The sequence below is a fragment of the Rousettus aegyptiacus genome, unplaced genomic scaffold, assembly GCF_014176215.1.
Source record: "Rousettus aegyptiacus isolate mRouAeg1 unplaced genomic scaffold, mRouAeg1.p scaffold_m13_p_3, whole genome shotgun sequence".
Classification (NCBI taxonomy): domain Eukaryota; kingdom Metazoa; phylum Chordata; class Mammalia; order Chiroptera; family Pteropodidae; genus Rousettus; species Rousettus aegyptiacus.
The window spans coordinates 28,455,492-28,473,906 of record NW_023416306.1 but is presented as its reverse complement, the minus strand read 5'-3'; the positions used below and the strand labels follow the sequence as shown (position 1 = coordinate 28,473,906).

The following is an 18,415-nucleotide window of genomic DNA, read 5'->3' as shown; positions in this document are numbered from 1 at the left end:
TAAGGGCCAGTAGGAAAATGGCCACAGGGGGACAGTCTCTGTGTTTCCATAAGCCTGCCTCGTAGACCAGGGCTCTTTATGCTGCTTCTGGCCCCCAAACAAAGATTTCCTTGTATGGGACCGGGGATAATTTGGCCCCTACCGATCTAGTCTGTTCCTTTCTACTAGGTAATGAAAGCAAGGTGACTCAGCCAGCTACCTTTATTGCCCTGGCTGCTAGGAGGCTCCAAGTTAAGTTTCTATGTCAAATGCTGCATCTTTCCTCAGTCAGAAATTCCTTATAGTATTTTCCCCTCTCTTTTCCCCCATTTACTTCTCTGTCCCTATTTTGGTTACGTGTACTTGGTATGCTAGTGTCTGGACTTCCACTGCGCCTTGCCAGGTTCTTCGTGACGTAGGTAAAACATGAACTGGTAAACTGTGCTGAAGATTCAACACAGTGCTGTCTCCCAACGTCGTGTGTCCAAGAGTGTCCTCTCTACCTCCCTGCTGAGTTGAGAGTCCTTGTGTCAGTGGCTCTGCTTACCTGTCATGATCCTCTGGGCCTCGTAGGGCTCCATGTAGCCCGCGCTCTCTCCCTTTCCTGCTTTACTCTTGAGATCATTCTTGGCGTCAAAGGGATCTGAGTAGTCGTCAGCGATTATCACCTGCAGGGAGCAAAGAGGGCAGAATGAGTCCACCTTTGGCTTTTTGCTCACTTATGTTCACAGCTGGGGTTTGCTCCAAACATAAACTGAGCCAGTGCCATACCACCAAAAAAGGGGAAGGGGAGGCTGGCGCCCACCCTTGGAGAGCTCCAATTCTTATAGGAGTCACAAAGGGACCCACACTGGCAGCGCTCCATTGCAAGAAAGGGACCTCTGAGCCTGTGCAGGCAGTGTGGCCGGCTCTGGGCAGTGACGTGAGAACAGAAGGGCATCTGGGTAGAGAGGCACAGAGGCAAGAACCTGGAAGGTGTCTTTGGGGAATGTGAATTGCTCAATTTAATGGAATGGAAATGGAGGAAAATTGGAAAGGAGAATGCAGAAAGCTTGGAAATGCCGATGAGCTCCTGGTGCTGGCTGAGTATGTATAGGAAGGCTTGTCTAGAGATAATTATGTTCAGTGTTCCATTTTCCCCAAATCTGGAATACAACCATGCCTTGGGTAATCGGACAACAATTTGGTGAGATCAACGTATTGCAAGTACTGCAAAGATGACTGTGGCCCGAGACGGGCCCAGTGAAAACACAAAAGCAGCTCAGGCATGGATGGACAGACTGCCGGGGCCAGAAAGGGCCTTGGAAGCAGTAAATTGGAAGACCTGTCTATAGCAGATGGGGAAGCTTAGGTCCAGAGGGGGAAGGGGCCCAGTCGAGACCCTTGGCCAGATCCTCTGCTCCCAGGGCTCTTCCTGGCCCCCTCACTTGTCTGTATTCCAGAAAACAGCAAAGTTTCACAACAAACAGACCAGGTCACCTGGGGGTAGACAGTGGGGGTGGAGAAGAGAGTCCCGAGAGAACATGGGAATCTGAGATTTGAACACTTCAGAAATCAAGTTCCACATTTTCCATGCAGAAAGGTAAAAATTCTCAGTTGGAAGCTAAGTGTAAAGATGACAACTTTCCCTCCCCTTCCTTACTTCATAACCTTCCTGATGCTTAGGAGGAGAAAGAACAGGAATCACCAAACTGTTCCCTTTCAACACACCCTAGCTCCACAACAACTCACTGATGAGACTTTTGTCCCCTTTGGTTCACGCATCTTGTATATAGGGCAAGTCCTCAGCCTCGCAGGCAGGGCCACCCAGCTGCCTCCCTTGGGAGGGGGTAGGTTAGCATTTCTCTCAACCCTTGGGGTTGTAAGAATTGTTATTTAAATTGTAGGTTTAATTAGAAACCACAGGAGCCTCTTCTCTCTCTCCCAACTCCTGGAATCTAAAGCATTTGAGGGGCCTGTAAGCCCAGGGGAAGGGAAAATCCCCCTTTGTCTTCTGGTGAAAGGCAGCTTGTGGCAGCAGCCCTGGCAGGGTGAGCAAGTGACCTCCTGCTGCCGGGAATGTGATGCCCGAAGAGGGACAGTAGGCAGCAGTTCTGTCACTGGCATGTGGCCGGGGGCCAATGGGAGGCAAAGCACACAGCGGTCACGCTTATCAGTGAAAGACCCAAGGCTGGAGCGTCCACCATCTGAGCATGTGCACCCTGCTGCTGCAGCTGTGGGTCAGGCTCCGAGTCCCAGTGGGGGCGCTTCCAGATGCTGACATTGTAATCGTGGCCTTTCTTGAGACTCACTGAGCTCAAATGACACCAGGCAAGGGAAAGACTGGGGGTGGGGGAAGAGCTGGGCCAGGCAAAGTCTTTCATTTGATATTTCTATTCTACCATTTGCAGAACACACCAGGAAGAAAATTATACACGTGAACCACTGTCAAACAGAACAGCTCAGACGCCGATCTGGCGTAGGGTTTTGTGTCTCAGAGTTCAAGGGACCAGAGGTCCAAACGAAGAAAAAACCGTTCGCTGTGGATGACATCTAATCTCATTCCTCCCGCCCTGGGCTTCCTTACTGTCTCTTTTTTCGACATGAACATCCTCCAACTATTCTGCAATGAGGAAGGGAGAAAATATTTCCCCAAGAAAACAAAATCATTTTGGGAGATTAGTTGGGGGCAGGGGTGGGTATGGGGGGAGTTGGGCTGCAGTCTCTGTAATCTAGAAATCAACATCTCAGCTCCTCTCGGAAGTACTCTATAATTTGCAAACACAGAGGCTTGCAAGGATATAAACCAAATCTTTGTTTGCCGGGAGCTCTGGGAGGCCTTTGATTTAGCAGGCACTATCTGTATTTTCTAATTAAAATGAGATCTGAGCTTGGGCTGTCAAGGGGCCCCCAGCTGCCTGCCCTGCTTACTTCCGTTTCAATAAGAATTTACAAATCCTAAAACCAGGAAAAGCCCCTGGTCTCTGCTGACATATGGTTCCAGTTATACCTGCTGACAGTTGAAAATCCTTCCGTTTAAAAAAAAGTTTAGAATTCTGTTAGTTTAAGAAGCAAATCGGAAGGTTCCTAAAATGTATATTTAATCAATTTGCTTTCAAACTTCAAAGTGACGTGGCAGAGGGGAGGGACTTTGAGGTTTGAGCAACCTGAAACTGGGCAAACACTCACAGAGCCGTCTGACCTTTTGCAAAATCATGTCCTGGGTTTTTTGGAGTAAAAATTTAACCAAGTGTTAGGAGAGCTGAGTGGGCAGTTAGCCAAAGCGATGTGTGCTGTGCCAGCAGCCTCGGCCACATGCATTGGGCAGTGTGACCACTGTCCACGCTCCCCAGGGCTCAGTGTAAGCCATGATGGCTGTGCAAGGGGCTTGAATGGAGGCTGCTGATTATCCGAGTTAAAAGAGAGTGCATTTCCCAGATGTGGGCTTAGATTCCTGCTGAGGGTGTTTTTGCCCCACTTAGAGGGTAAGTCTCTCAAATCTAATTGAACAATTCAACCAAAAGGGAGCCAAAGGAACTTTTCTGTAGGCTAGGGCACCTGGGCACAAAGAGGCTTTTCTTGATTTTGATCTTGGATTGGCGAAGACCTGACAGGGCACTGGCCCCCTTCACGTGGCCTGCTCATGGCCCCATAGAGCAGGTGCAGAGCTGAGGGGGGACCCAGGCTACTGGTCTCACCACTCCACTATGGAGCTGAGCAGCGACAGAAAGAAAGGGGTTATGGCTAAACCCCAGGCAAGCCTTTTTTCTTGCTTTCCAAAAAAACTAGAGATTCCAGGTCAGTCCAGTGCCCTTAAAGGACTTTCACGGGCTCATAAAGCAGCAACACTGGGGGTCCTTGAGAGACTGCTCCCAAATCCCTTTGTGTTGTACGTGGCCCACTGCATCCCAGAGGGTCCTAGAATTCCGCCATGCCCGCCGCCTCTCTGACACGGCTCTGGAAGCTGCCTGCTCTGGGAGTCAGCTCCACATGCCTCTGCTCTGTTTTGCACACACGGCTGGGTGGAACTGCTCACTCCCCTCCATCGGTCTGGGGCCCCAGTGTTTTTACCTTGGAGACATAGCTTTGCGATAGGAAGTAGTCTTCCTGTTCATCCCCAAAGGGAAGCACTAGAGGAAGTTGGGTGTCACCACTTGGCCACCCGTCCATTCGCTTTTGTGAGACAACTGCACCTGTATGGAGAGCTGGGTCCTCTCCATGTGCTCTTGGTAGGAAGGTAAATTGGTAGAACTACCCTGAGAGATAACTTTTGGCAGAATCCACTAAAATTCAAAAATGTACATGGATTAACGCAGCAACTTTGCTGCTTAGTATTTATTCCCAAATGTACACAGAGACAAGGGCAAGGATGCTCCGCTAGAAGAAGGAATAATGAGAAATTTTAAGTACCTGCTACATCCATCCATAAGGGAACCGCTAAATAACCCCATGGTATGGAATATTATGCAGCAAGTTTAAAAAAAAAAAAAAAAGGCAGTCACTCTATATGTGCTAACATAGTTCTCCGTGACATGGCTTAGAATGAAAAGAAAGGAGGTTGTAGAATGATAGATACAATCTGATGCCTATTTAGGAAAAATAAAACAGAAACATGTATCTCTATTTAATGTAAAGAAAAGATCTGGGGAGATACACATTTCAAACTGACACCTTCTCTGGGAGAAGAAAGGGACAGGGATGTTTACAGGAAATCAAAGGAAACTTTCCTGTAATGTTAATGCATTTTTCAAACAAGGGGAAAACTCATTAATGTATTATATGCAAAACTAAACTTTTAAAAAAGCATTCCTCTTCACAGGCTATTTTTGGCACAGTAGATAAACTGTTTCTCAAACTTGCCTGAAGATAAGAATGGCTTGGAACGCTTGTTTAAAAAAAAAAAAAAAAAAGCCCACACAGATACACAGCCCCAATAATGCGCATATTTAATAAATAACCCAGGTGATTGTTATCAGCAAAGTTTGGGGATGTTAAACTAGAGCCAGTCCCCTCCCCCACCAATCTAAAGCAAAGCCCCCAGACACTACTCCATATATTATTCACTTTTCCCAGATATTTCTCAGCGCCAATCATTAAAGTGCAGCAAGAAGTGGGTATTAAATGCAGCTCTCTCTTGCTTTCTTCCCTGGGAGTCAACTGGAATGAGAGATGACCCAACACGCCTTGGTCCATCTCCAGAATCTAAGACGTGGAGGTAATGGCATCCTCTGTGCAATGCCCAGGGCTGGCCCCAGATTGAGCAACATGGCTGTGCGGGGGGGAGAGGCGTACCCAGGCAAGACCCTGTCCTTCCAGTGAGGGGAGCCTGGCCCCCACGCTGGTCCTGGCAGCGAGGACTTGCGAGGCTCTCTGTTCTAAAGCACAAACCCTTTTCAGGCCAACTCTTCCTGGCTCTCAGCAAACCCTCCAGGAAGATCCTGGGCTCCAGAACGGGCTGGCGGTACTGTGGAGAGGAGACACTGAAGAAATGCAAGGGGCGTCCCTACCAAAAGTACTCGAACCTGCTGAAAAAGAGGGGCCAGAGAGGCGGAGCAGCCGCCACCTTCCAGGAGTAGGTGACCCATGCTCTCCCCACTATCCCACAGGTGCCTCCTCCTCTGAGCCATACAGTCACCTCCACGTGCTCTGCTGTCTGTGGGAACTGGCAGCTTCGGGCTGCCCCAGCTTGGCCTCTGCTGGATGAGGAAAGCTAAACTCGCCCACTCTGTGCTGCTCTCCTCTCCCTGTAAAGTGAGGGGGCGGCACCCCATGAGGTCCTGGGTCTTTTCCAGGCCCAAGACTTCTGTTTGTTCTACTCCAAAGCAAACTTAATAGGAACACCTCTGGGAATGTCCTACATGGTCCCAGGAGTCATCAATTCACCATTAATACTGTACATTAGTTTTCTGAATAGTTTGTTTGTGGGGGCATGGATCTCTTTGGAAATCTGATAACTGATGATATTGTGGCTCCCTCTACCACCTTTATATTTATACATGCCCACAAGGTCTTGGGGACATTTCAGAAAGGTCAAGAGCTCCAGGCTAAGACCCAGCCCCCCTGCATTTGAGCCACTTTCAAGAACAGCTAAGACGAAGTCTCTTTTGCCTTAGCAAGGCTAGGAGTGCTGACTCTGTTGTCATTTGACACGTTACTCGCCTGGCTTAAAACATGGCATGGTATGTGACTGGCCTGTCATTCAGCTGTGTGGAGGGCACTGTGAAAGGACAGCAAGGCTGCTACGTCGTGGCCTGCTGGTATGAATGAAACCCAGCAGCCACATAGGCCTCTGGGGCAGAGGCAACCTGGCCCTCTCCTTCACTTTGAGGGTCAAGAGGATTCCTTAAAGGTGAGCAAATGGCTTGTGGGGCATGAGGGGGCAGTAGGAGCCAGAAGGTACAAGGCCTCTGTCCCTATCGGGGCGCTGAGCAGGCTGGAGTTCTGCCTCTCCTTTGAGACCTACCATGACACAAGCCCCGGCAGGCCCGATGTCCCCACAACGGAGACTGTTGTCATGCCAACCAAGAGATGGCATTAACGAAACAGGGATTTGGGGGTCTGGGAAGGCTTCAAATGACCAGGGGACTACCTGGGGAAGAGGCAGTAGACAGATATTTTGCACAGACCCAGAAACTATGCAGCCATAAGCTCAGCAAGGGAGGAAGGACATCTAACAGGCAATAGAGGGGCACACTGCCTGTGAACCAGAGCTCCTGCAATTTACGTGGGTGTCTGAGCAGAGGCTCTGAGGTGAACATCTGCTTTGGGTGGAGGTCAGCTAACTGGCTACCACCAGTCTGTGCTCTGTGCTTTCTTAGCACAGATCTGGCTCACAGCAGCACCCCAGTTTCAAAGATAGCCGTCTGAAGTACTCCAGAGTGGCAGAGGTAAGCAGCGTTTCTGAAGCCCCAAGGCTGTCCAGTGGCAGCTAGGCTGCAGCAGCTTCCTGGGGCTCTGCAAATACATAGAAAGGTAGGTGGCACCTCAGAAAGGACACTGCCAAACAGAGCTCTGGAGCAGAGCTGGCTCTACTTACTGTACCCTCCTCACTGGGTCACTCGGGGCAACCTGAGGTTCGGCAATTCATCTGTAAAATGGGGCAAAACTATTTGCCTTTTCAGCTTCATGAATGTTGTGAGGAGCAAATAATGAGATGATTTGGGGACTTGTGAGCAGTTTAGGAAGAAAAGACCCTAGTGGCATCTCCCACGGGCCCAGGATAGAGAGAAGTGCTGGAGTCTCTGCCCAATGGAACATCTATCTGGAGGGGGGAGACAAAGGAAAGACTTGAGAAAAAAACCCAGTCAAAGCCCCAGAGATCACACAAGAAAAAACTGGCTACAATCAGGCATGACAACAGCTGTCGTATTTCTCAACCACAGAAACAAAAATGTTTGCAAATGATCCTTTCCCCCCACTTTTATGCTTTGGGTAAGATGCACTTCCTAGTCGGGGCACCTGGCGAAGAGGCAGAGACCCTCTCGGGACCCTCAGGGCCCCCCTCCTGTTTGCTGGGAGGCAGCAGGGTGCTCCTGATCCATGGCTGGTCTCAGGGGCTCACAGGCTCTGAGGGGTCCACGGAAGGGGCTGTAACCTTGTTCCAGGACACCCCACAAGAAGATTCAAGCAAGTACCCCACCCAGCTCGCCTTTCCCTGTCCTCGGCATTCACCATCATAGTCTAGCTCTCCTTGCAAGCGTGCCAATAAATCATTACAGACACGGTAAAGAAGTTAATTAGCTCCATTCACACATTCAGCTGCAATTCCTAGAAATCAGATGGTGGGGAGGGCACTTTTCCCCAGCAACCTAGGACTGGTTCCTTTCCCTCCTCTCAGGTCCAACTTGGCCATGCAGAATCACCTCAAACTCTAAATCCCTCTTTCACACATAAAAGTCAAGGGCCCTGCCCTTACGCCTCCAGTGGCATGGGGCTCATGACTTCATATCTCAGTCATCTGGGGCAGTCGTCACTATGAAAGCAGCCTTCCTCCGGGCAGCTGCCATAGACTTCTTTGTGCAGACCTTGGGTGCTCTAGTGTAAATGCTTCTTTACAGACCAGCCAGCTACCTGCCCTGCGTGTTAGGAGGTGAGGGGGTGTTTCAAGTGGTCTCCACTGGTCTTTCCAGTCCTGCCCCTCCCACGGCCACAGCTGCTTGCCTAGGCACCTGCAGGCTCCAACTTGTTGGGAAAAATGCATTCCAAATTACAGCCTCTGTCAACTCTGCTTGCACAGCTCGCCCCCAAACACTGCTTTACTCACAACCCACACCTCCCCCCGCCCCTCAGTCAGTTTTACTCTCGTGGAAAAGGCTGTGGGTCCTGGGTGGGAGGCTGCTATAGCAGCCCTGTTTACCCCAGAACCTCACTATTAAGTGGTAGTGGTAGGGACCAGCTTTTCAGCATCTCTCAAGCAGTGAGAGGTTCTATTTTGAATTCCAAAATAGGTCAATCCTAGAATTTCTTAACTGTGTTCGGCCCAGGCCTATGGACAGGGTGTTCGGTGCATCCCTCCCAGGGACAGAAGCACCCAGGGGTCTGTAGTGATTATAGGTGAGGTTGGAGCTGAAAAAGAAATGGTCTAGTCTGGTGAGTTTCAAACTTTTATGTATATAATTTATACAAAGGAAATTTCACAGGGAACCCCAACATGCACCAATATCCATAGTCTGAAAAGCATGAATTCACTGAGGAGCAGGAGGCCCTGAGGGGAAGAGGTGAAGGTCAATGCCAGAAATAGGAAACCAAATGTTTCCTAACTCCCGAGTCCACGTTGTGCCTGCAATACTTGCACGGCTAATTTTTCTCTTAAAGCCATTCCTAAAATTTCTAGGGCATGTCCACTACCATCACCTGGGAAAAGTGCTGTAGGGCTTCCTGCAAGGACCACCACCCATCCCAGCAGACAGCTCCCTGTGGGATGCTGGCCCCAGGCCAGCTTGGTCCACTCCAGGTCACCCACTGAGCCTTTGTCCTCCCCTGAGCTCTGGCTCAGGGCTGCCCAGCCCTTCTACAAACCCTGTCAACCTCCACCTACCTCCCCAGACAGTCCTTTCTTCCTTCCAAGCCCTCCCTGGGGTTTGGAGCCACTGCCTAGAAAATGCTCTCGAGATCAGCCCGGGTTCAGGAAGGGGTAAGGTCGGGATTTTCTTCTTTCCTGGGCAGGGCACTTAGGGAGGAATGGATTAAAGAATCTATCATCAGGAGCAGGTCCACAGATGGCTCTGGAAATCATTTACTGCTCTGTGCCTCAGCTTCCTCAGGTATAAAATGACGATGTGGAGAGGACTAAATAAGCCAGTAAGAGTGAGGCACCTAGATCAGGGCCTGACACATAGCAAGTGCTCAACGAATGTCAGGTGCAATTATCTCAACGCATCCCCCAGACTGACGGATTCCCTCGTCTTACCAAGGAGGAAACCGAGGCCTGGAGAGGGGAAGGGTCTTGTGGAGGTCACCCAGGTATCCAGTAAGAGAACACTCATTGGCAAGGTGACAAAACCGGACCCCCACCAAGTCCCGGTTGCAGGAGAACCTAGGTCATTTGGTGACCTGTGTATATACAGGCTGCCTGCTTCCAAAATGGGGTTTAGATGGCTGAATTCATGTTATCTTTCTGTTCCCGATAGGTGTGGCCTGGCCAGCTTCCCAAGAAAAGATGAGGAATGCCTGTGAGGCTTTCTCACAGTAACAGGAGGCTCTGAGCAGCGAGGACAACTTCTGCAGTGTACTCACAGGTAAAGTATGTGAAAGAAAAACGGCAGAGCCCAGAAGCCGAAGGCCTTCCCTGAGGGCTACGGGACCTTTAAAACCAGACTTTGGGGCCCGAGCAGGAGTGGCTGACCGAAGGGGCCTTTCCTACCATGTGCTCAGAGCTGAGATTAAGGGGAGAAGGGGCTTGGTTCTGGTGCAGCCCACGTAATCTGGGCCAGCACAGGGTGTTTCAAGAATCAGCGACAGTGGCATAACAGGACCCAGGTGAGGTAAAGAGTCATTTGCCTCTGAATGGGACGCTTTAGGATGATTCATGCACATTCCCAACAAGGAAGCTACAAGGCAGGCCAGAGCATCTTTTAGACACAAGCAGCACCAAACAGCTCCCCTCCCCCAAAAGTCACCCTTTTTGTACTGAGGACAGGCGGCACTGGCCAAAATTACCACCACTGTATTATTTGAGGGTACTCAATTATGTTCAGTTTCATAGTGGGTGCTCAAAAAATGGCGATTCACTTTTTAAAATAATAACCTATCTTCTCGAGTCCTCCAGCGACCAAGCTCAATGAACTCTTTCTGACATGCAGTCCTCTAGGCTAAGAACCCCAAATCACTTCTCCCCCCCTATGTACTCAGCACCTTCTAATGTAAAGGAAAAGTTATTGGGGATGGAGCTTTGCAATGTCACACCCGTCTGTAATGGTGTCAATGGCTCGCTCCAGTCACATTTACCTCACGCTTACGCTGTGCCGGGCAATCAGCTCTGAGCTGAGATGGAGTGGTGAGCAGACGGAGGCCTGCTCCATGGCCCTCACGGACCCTCCAGTTTCCTGGGGAAGACAGCTCACCTCTCTGGGGAGGGCAGACATGGTGAAGGACACGAGTTACTCAACTGTCACGTGCCAGGTAGAGGAATAAGTGCCCAGGTGAAGTCCCTTCATCCCCTACCCTGAATTGCAGCTATATGTCAGCCTGCCTAGTGAGTTACCTGAGGACACCCACTATTCAGCCAGTCAAAGAAGGTATAGAATCTTCTTTACCGATTAAAAAATATATATATTATTGGCACTTCAGCCATTGGCAAAAATTAGTTTTCAAAACGGTACTTACAGGATTCCATTTTCCTGAAATATAACACCAAAAAAAGGGAGGTATTTTTCTTTACATGCATAGAAAAAGGACTGGAAGGGGTACCACACAGCACACGCGGACCCGCACACGTGTTCGCTGCCATGCGCGGTTCCACAGGGCTCCTCTCTGACCGGGCCCTCCGGTGCCTGGTGGGGTGGACTGGTGGCCACAGGACCACTGAGCTTTCCAGGCTCAGGAAACACATTCTTCCATACCCTCTCTACTCTCGGAGCCTCCCCTCTACTGCCCTGGACCCCTTGCTGTGCCTTACCCAAAGAGACCTGATTTGTAAACATGAGGATGATTTCAGACCCCGGCAGCCTTTGCCCTGAAAACTCCAGGGTGCCACCATGGTACCCCAAACTTTCAACACTAGGGTGGTCTGACTGACTCTGCCCACCCTCCCCATGCCCAGTCCCAGCCTGGCATACAGGGGTACGAGTAAATGCTGGCTGCCTCAGTGAGTTAAGGAATCAATGGACAGTATATTGGGCTGTTTCTCTCCAGGGAGAAGCTGATATTCATGCTGATAAGGGGCTTCTCATGCTTAGGGCACTACAGACAAACACGTTTTCACACAAGCACTTGTACACTTCCTGGCTTGGTCACTACTGGCTAAAAGACCTTAGGCAAGCCACATGACCTCTCTGCCCTTGGTTTTCTCATTTATAAAGTGGGAATACTAAGTGGGAATAAGATTAACCTCAGGGGATTGCTATGAGAATTAAGTGTCTCAATATTTGTGTCAAACACTTAGAACCATGCACATAGCACAAGGTAAGGATCATTTAAGTGTTTAGTAAACATATACATACATGCCTAGCATGTGCACCTGCACCTAGACATGCATGTCCATGAGGCGCACATGTCCACACTCCCACCTGCTCCAACAGGGCACGGACCTCGATTTGTTTTTCCAGACGTGTTGTGAGGTCTAATGTGTGCACTCAACCATATATAGCCGACGGGCAAAGAGAGAAGGGCTGCTGTCTGCCTTAAACCAAAATCCACTGGGCGACAGCCAGCAAGAGCGCCGACCCACAGCCGCAGCGGCAAACCCTGCTCTTACAGCGTTCAACCCAGTTATCTGCCTGGCCCAGGCTCTTCCGCACCAGCTGCTGCTCCCATCAGGGAGCACCTTCTCCGCCCAACCTGGCACATACCGGCTGGCCTCCTGGGACAGGTGACCCCAGACTGACTGGTCCTCAGTGATGTGTGGCACCCCTCCCTGGAGATATGGAGCCACCAGCACAAATACTCGTGGGCGTGCCGGCAGGAAAAGCCCAGATAAAGACAGCTTGCCCTGCCTCCTTTCTCCAGGTTTACAAGAGGCCTCACCTCTGTAATTCGCTCTACTGGTTACCTTTTCTAACCTCAAGCTTCCTCACAGAGAGCTGCGGAGGGCACGGGAAATGCTCTAAGTGGGGATTCAGGGCATTTCAAAGGTCCAGTCCAATGTACTTCATGTCTTGGGTTAAGTATTCTAGGTCCCTACTTAAAAATGTCAGTAGTTCAGGGAGCTTGACATTGATGGTACCCAGGGCCAGCTTCATGGGCATGTGGTCTGTGCGCTCACACAGCGTCCTGCACTTGATTTAATGCTCTGTTGTCACCATCTTGGAATTATTAATAATTTTTGAACCAGGGGCCCCGTACATTCTTATTTTGCATTGTGCGGGCCCCACAAATCATGTAGCTGATCCCGATGGTGCTCTACATCCAGAAGTTTCCATGGGGAACTGGAGACCTAAAACACTAGTCCCATCTCCTGTCCAGCTGAGTGCCATATGCGCCATCAGGACCTGTTTCCCCATCTTTAAATGGGAAGGGCAGAGTGGGTCCTCAGGTCCAGAATTCTGGATTCCATGGACCACTACAATTACAGAAAGAGGAGGGAAAGAGACACGAAATGACAACACTAAAAGAAATGCAACTACTATCTCCTGTCGGCCTCTTCTAAAGGAAAGACCAATAACGATAAACAGTAAAAAGGAAATTGAGAATAAAGCACAGTCTTTCAAAGCGAGTGGATTTGGCTTCATAATAATCTCCCTAACTTCTCACTTTTCTAATTCCATGGGAAAGCCCTGTGCTTTCGGAGCATTGGACCACACGGGCATTTCAGCGCTTCCGATATTGTTTTAAAAATCCAGCCCTCCTCTGGACTTCAATGGTCCAGAGCATATCTACCAATAAAGGGCGCAGCCTCTTCCTGCCCCTCTCCCCACCTGGCGTCCCTCTCCAAATGCACATGCTCGACCAACATAGCACTTGACAGTAGCCTCATGAATCACACGTGAATTGGCCCCAACTGATTAATACATTGTAAAATTCCCTTCCAAATGGAAGGTCATAAATCACCTACCACCGGCAATGTTCTATCTTTAAAGGGAGGCCACGGTATCTTGAACTAAATGCCAGCCTTAAGAACTTCAAAAGAGTGAACTTTGATCCACTGCTGCTGTGTTAATCAAGTGATGGGGAGGCCCGCCCTCTTGCTGATAATACACTGTCATAAGACATCCCCAATTCACCACCAGCTTCTCCTCTTCACACACTTCTCTGCTGAGACTGAGGCCTTGTGTGACTCGCAGGGACTGACTCCTGGAGACAAGGGTTCTCTTGTGCCAGGGTCTAAAATCCTTAGGCCAGACCCTCTCAGAGCGTGAGTGTTCTAGAGGATTAGAGCTGGCAAGAGGCTTAAAAGTGATGCTGAGCACAGAGAGAGCACCTACTATGTGCCAGGAACTCGACTGTGTGCTCGTACATAGTCTTAGTTCATCTTTCTAATTACATCATTTTCAGATGAGAAAAATCAAAACTCAGAGAGATCTAGTAGTTTCCCCAAAGCCTCAGAGCTCACAAGGGAGTGACGGTTTCAACCCAGGCCCCAAATTTTGGCTCCTCCATATGCCAGCCACGGCTTGATGCATGAGTTTCTAATATTCTGGGTTCCTTCCCGATAGCAGGAGGAAATCTCAAAAGGGAGGCTTGCAAGGAAGAAGGCAAAGCTCTGCCAATTTGGCTCAGATATGCCAACCCCAGGCAAAGGCCACCCCTGACACTCCCTCAGTCGTTAGGGTGCTGGAAGTCTCCCTGCCTCTTCCTGTGACAGCTGCCCTATGCCTGGGGCACACCTGCAACCTGCCCAGGCCACACATGAGAAGCAGTTGCTTCTGCCTGCACTTGGCTTCCAGCAATTACCTCCCTCTATCCCCCACTGCTTCATCCATCCTGCCTGGGGGATTCAAACCTCTTCCTACTCCCCCAACCCACCACCAAAGATAGCACATTAGATGGAAGGTCCACAGCAGCCAGGAGACAGTGCAGAAGCCCCGGAGACCCCCGCCCCACATCCCCAAACCTTTGCATCACTCAGCACAGGAAGGGAATGATAGCCGGAAGGTGAACATGAGCATGAAGGTGAACATGAACGTTAGTCCCCTGCTTCACTAACAAGAGTTAATGCTTGAACAGTGCCTGGCATGCAGTAAGTTATTGTTATTTTCAAAGATGACTGTAAAAGTCAGTCTCATTTTTCTCATTGCAAAGTGGGAGGGAATTTTATGGTAGAATTGGTTCATTTTTCATCTTGTTAGGGTAAGTAAGCCCAGCTGGATTACAAAAAAACAAGTGTCCACACATGTGGTGTAGACCGGAGAAACTGGAGAAGTTCTGTCTGTGGAGGAGAGACCCGGGCTCAGAGGGCCAAGCTCGAAATCTCCACGGGCCCTCACAGCCCAGAGACGGTGGTGACTGATGCTGTCGGAAAGACAGGCCCAGGAATAACTCAAAGCAGTGTCGTTCTCCTGAGACAAAAGCGAGCACCTCATCACCTCTATGAGTGCCCATCATGTTTATTTCTTGGGGAGAACACGGGTGATTTGGGCCACCTGACTGGGGTGAGGGGGTTCTTTCAATCCACAGACCCCAGAAGAATGCACTCCCAGGAGACATTTAACCCAAAGCCCCAGCTGACCAGTCATTTTGGAAGGACTTGGGCTGGGTCTGGCTGAGTACTCAGGCTACACTTGCCCTCTCCCCACATTTCTGTCATGTGATCGATCTAAATAAATGGTCCCAAGCTCCCCATCCATCCTGGGTCCCTTAACTGGCATCTCTGGCTTATGAACTGGCTTCAGCAGACTGTACAGCTCCTGCCACCTTCCCCATACCCCTGGTTAAGCGAGTCTGCTTGGAGAATAAGGCAGGGAGGGTCCTCAAAAACTGTCCATAGCCTTTTCTGCCCAAGAAAAATCTGTTGTAAAATAATGACACCCTCCCCAAACCACCTCCTGGATTTAAGGGGAGAGGTGGCTTGGGCTTTAAAGAGAAAATTAGATTCCCATTCATGAACTCCCCACACCAAGGGGACCTAACAGGTAAAACAGGTTCCACCGTTGATTAATGAGCTGGGGTAATAATGGGGCTCACCCTTCACCATTAAAAATATTAACCTCGTTCCTGGCCCAAGGATGTCATAAACCCAGGGCTCACAAAGCTCTCGTAACCACACTTCCCATCTGCCAGGCAAGAGGGCTGGGTGTGTGCCTCACCTGGGGACATGCCAGGAAAGGACAGAGCCATTTGGGAAGACCACTGACCCTCCACAGAGCCAACTACAGGTGGGCAGGAAGGAGAAATAATGCCGTAACTTGCCACAGGTATGCAAGAACTCAGGGGTCTCAGCTGCCTTGAACCTTTATTAAAGCAATGCTGTGCTCACGTGGGAACATAGCTTCCCAAAAGCCAACCCGCCCACTGGCTGTGTTGACTGTGGTGTGACTTTAGGACTTCCGCCACTAGGGAGGAGACTGTCTTACTCAAATCTGCACAAATCCGAGGACCAGTGGAGAATCATGTTCAGCTCTGGGCCCTGCACTTTAATTAAGAGCTGCCACCAGGATGATAAAAAGCCTGACTCCATGTCTCATGAGCATAATTAAAGAGATCAAGGAGTCTGTATGTTCTAGAAAAGATTCAAGGCTGTGTGTACATGGTGCAGGATGGTGGTTTAATCCCTAGAACAGGATGCAAACGTGTTCTGCTGGGTCAGAAAGGCCAGAATGAGGACTAATGGAGTTTATGGGAAAGATTTCAACTCAGTTTTAGGAAGAATGTTTAATCAGAGAGCTGTTCAAAATAGAACAGGATAGTTTGGAAGGTAGTGAGTTCCCTGCCACAGGATGTCCAGACAGAACCAGGATGAGCACTTGGCCAGCAGAAGGACCTAGACTAATGTCCTTTGCCACTGAAAAGTAGGCTCCTTGTGGGATTTTTATGGTATCTCAAAGCATGGGACTGAAGGAAGGGGAGCCAGTGTTGAAGGGGCTGGGCCTGCCTTATAAAAGTGCATTCATTCCTCTCTCACTTCCACAGGAAGCCCCCAAGCCTTCCTGTTTAGGGCCCAAAGGGTGCTGCTCTGCAGCACAGCTGGCTCAAAAGTGTGCGAGGATGGGAGGCTGGCCATGCCTGCCCTCGGAGAGGCGGCATCACCATCCAGGTGGAGATGAGACATGCGGGAAGCAGGTATGAGCTGGCATCTCCAGGGCTCCGGGAGTGGGACCCAGGCCACTGGGTGGTGAGGGCAGGGGGGAGGGGTGATGTCCCAGCCTGAGGTAAGATATGGCCTCTTTCCCCCAACACCATCTGATGGTAGGTTGGGAAAAGCACAGAATCAGACCCAAACCGCTTCTGTCCTGGAATTTAGCAATGCCCATGGTGGTCTAGGTCCTGGAGACAGAAGGACAAAAATATAACTCAGTGTCTGCACTCAAGGAGGAGAGGGTCTAGTCAGGGAGATTAGCAAATTTACTCTATAAAGAGCCAAATAGTGAATTTTTGGGTTCGCAGGCCATAAAGTCTCTGTGGCAGCTACTCAACTGCCACTGTACAATAATGTGAAAGCAGCCATAGACACAACTAAATGAATGGGTGTGGCTGTATGCCACTAAACCTTTATTTACAAAAACAGGCAGCAGCTGGATTTGGCTCAAGGGTTGTAGTTTGCCCACCTCTGGTCTAGACCAATGATTCTCAACAAGGTGCACATTCGAATCACCTCGGGAGCTTTCACCAAACACCAATGCCTGAGCTGCATCCCAAGTCCCAATTTAAGTGATCCCAGTTGGGGCCTAGGATCAGCAATTTCTAAAAGCTCTTCCAGGTGACTGTACCATGCAACCCAAACTGAGAATCACTGGTCTCTACCAGAACAGAGGCACGTGTAATCCCACTATTATCTCGTCATAATCCACAAGATTTCACAAACCCAGCCCAGGGGAAGTGACTCGCTCAGGGTCATACAATGAGTCAAGAGGCAAGGAATCCCAGCCCATGAGCTTTTTCCCGCACCTTGGCTGGCACAGATGGGCCCACACTCCCATCCCAGAGTGTGGGATAGAGGTGCCTTACAGCTCCTGCCCCACTGTTCCAGGAAGGTGAGGATCCTTGAGAAATAAACCACATTCACACAACCCACTCTATCACATGAGACCCAGTCCTCTCCCCAGACCAAACCTCAATGACCTCAAACTAACATGGGAACAGAATTCGCAAAACATCTCCCTTTCTTTGGAGAAGCAGCATTTTAAGCAAATTTTAAACAGTTTATTAGCATCTGGGAAGAACAAAAGAGGACTGTTAAAACTGTATTTCTTCAGACCTCGCAAGTGCAGCCACAGGAAACTTTACCAATGACACCACCGAGGACCTGCCAAAACGTGCTGCCCATTGGGAGCTCTGCCCACTCAGGACTTGGGCACAAGGAACCACCAGTGCCCTAGGGAATGTTGCAAGAGCTTGGCGGAGGCTGGGCGGCCACTGGCAGGGATAATCTCAGTGTCTACAGAACAAACGTGCTCCAGCAGACAGGGCTAACCCAGGTATCCCTGGCTTTGCTGGAGTCTGCAGGTGGCTAGAGAGCCTCTGACCCTCCCTCCTCTCCACACGGAGCCATGAGGACAGTCAGGGGCTTGAGAGAGCAAGGATGGGACCAGCATGGTAATAATACAATAAATACTGAGAGCATTGTTCTTTTAATGCTCTGTCAACCCTATAGAATAGATTCTTACATTGTCCCCATTCTATAGGTGAGAAAACAGCGGCTCAGGGTGGCTGGGTAACTTGCCCGAGGTCACCAAGGCAGTGAGTTACAAAGTCAGGGTTCAAGCTCAGCTGCTCTGTCTCAGATCCTGGCTCTTAACGTTTTGCTCAAAGGACTCTAAAGTGACTCTACTACCATGACTCCGTCCTGCTGATTTGGTGAATCAGACCCAGAGAGAGGAAGGGGCTTATGTGGGGACTCACACACGGGGGCTGGGGCAAAACCAGTCTATGTACCACTCCTGAGAGAGCCCTCTCTTTTCACAGAGAAGGGTCCTGCCAGCTCCTAGGACCCATAACAGGGGGCTCACACGAGCTGCTCAGGGTCTGCTGAACTGGAGAAAGAGCCAGCGCACAAGGCTCTTGCCTGCTAGGAGACCCCATGTTATTTAGATACTTTTCTGTCCCGCCTCTGTGGTCAAGAGGGCTATATATGCTTATTTCCTCCTGTCACTGTTCCCCCACACTCACGCGCAGAAGTCAGCAGTCCCCAGCTTCCCCTCGTGCA

At 50.0% G+C, this 18,415-nt stretch overlaps 1 protein-coding gene across 1 annotated transcript in view; it reads right to left on the bottom strand.

The window, feature by feature from the left end:
- The window catches only part of SHB (SH2 domain containing adaptor protein B), a 128,120-nt gene that overhangs the window by 82,466 nt on the left and 27,239 nt on the right, over positions 1-18,415 (bottom strand). Inside the window, exon 2 of the mRNA XM_016146261.2 lies at positions 527-647. Within this exon, the coding sequence (XP_016001747.1) occupies positions 527-647 (121 nt within the window). The remainder of the gene's footprint in view (positions 1-526; positions 648-18,415) is intronic.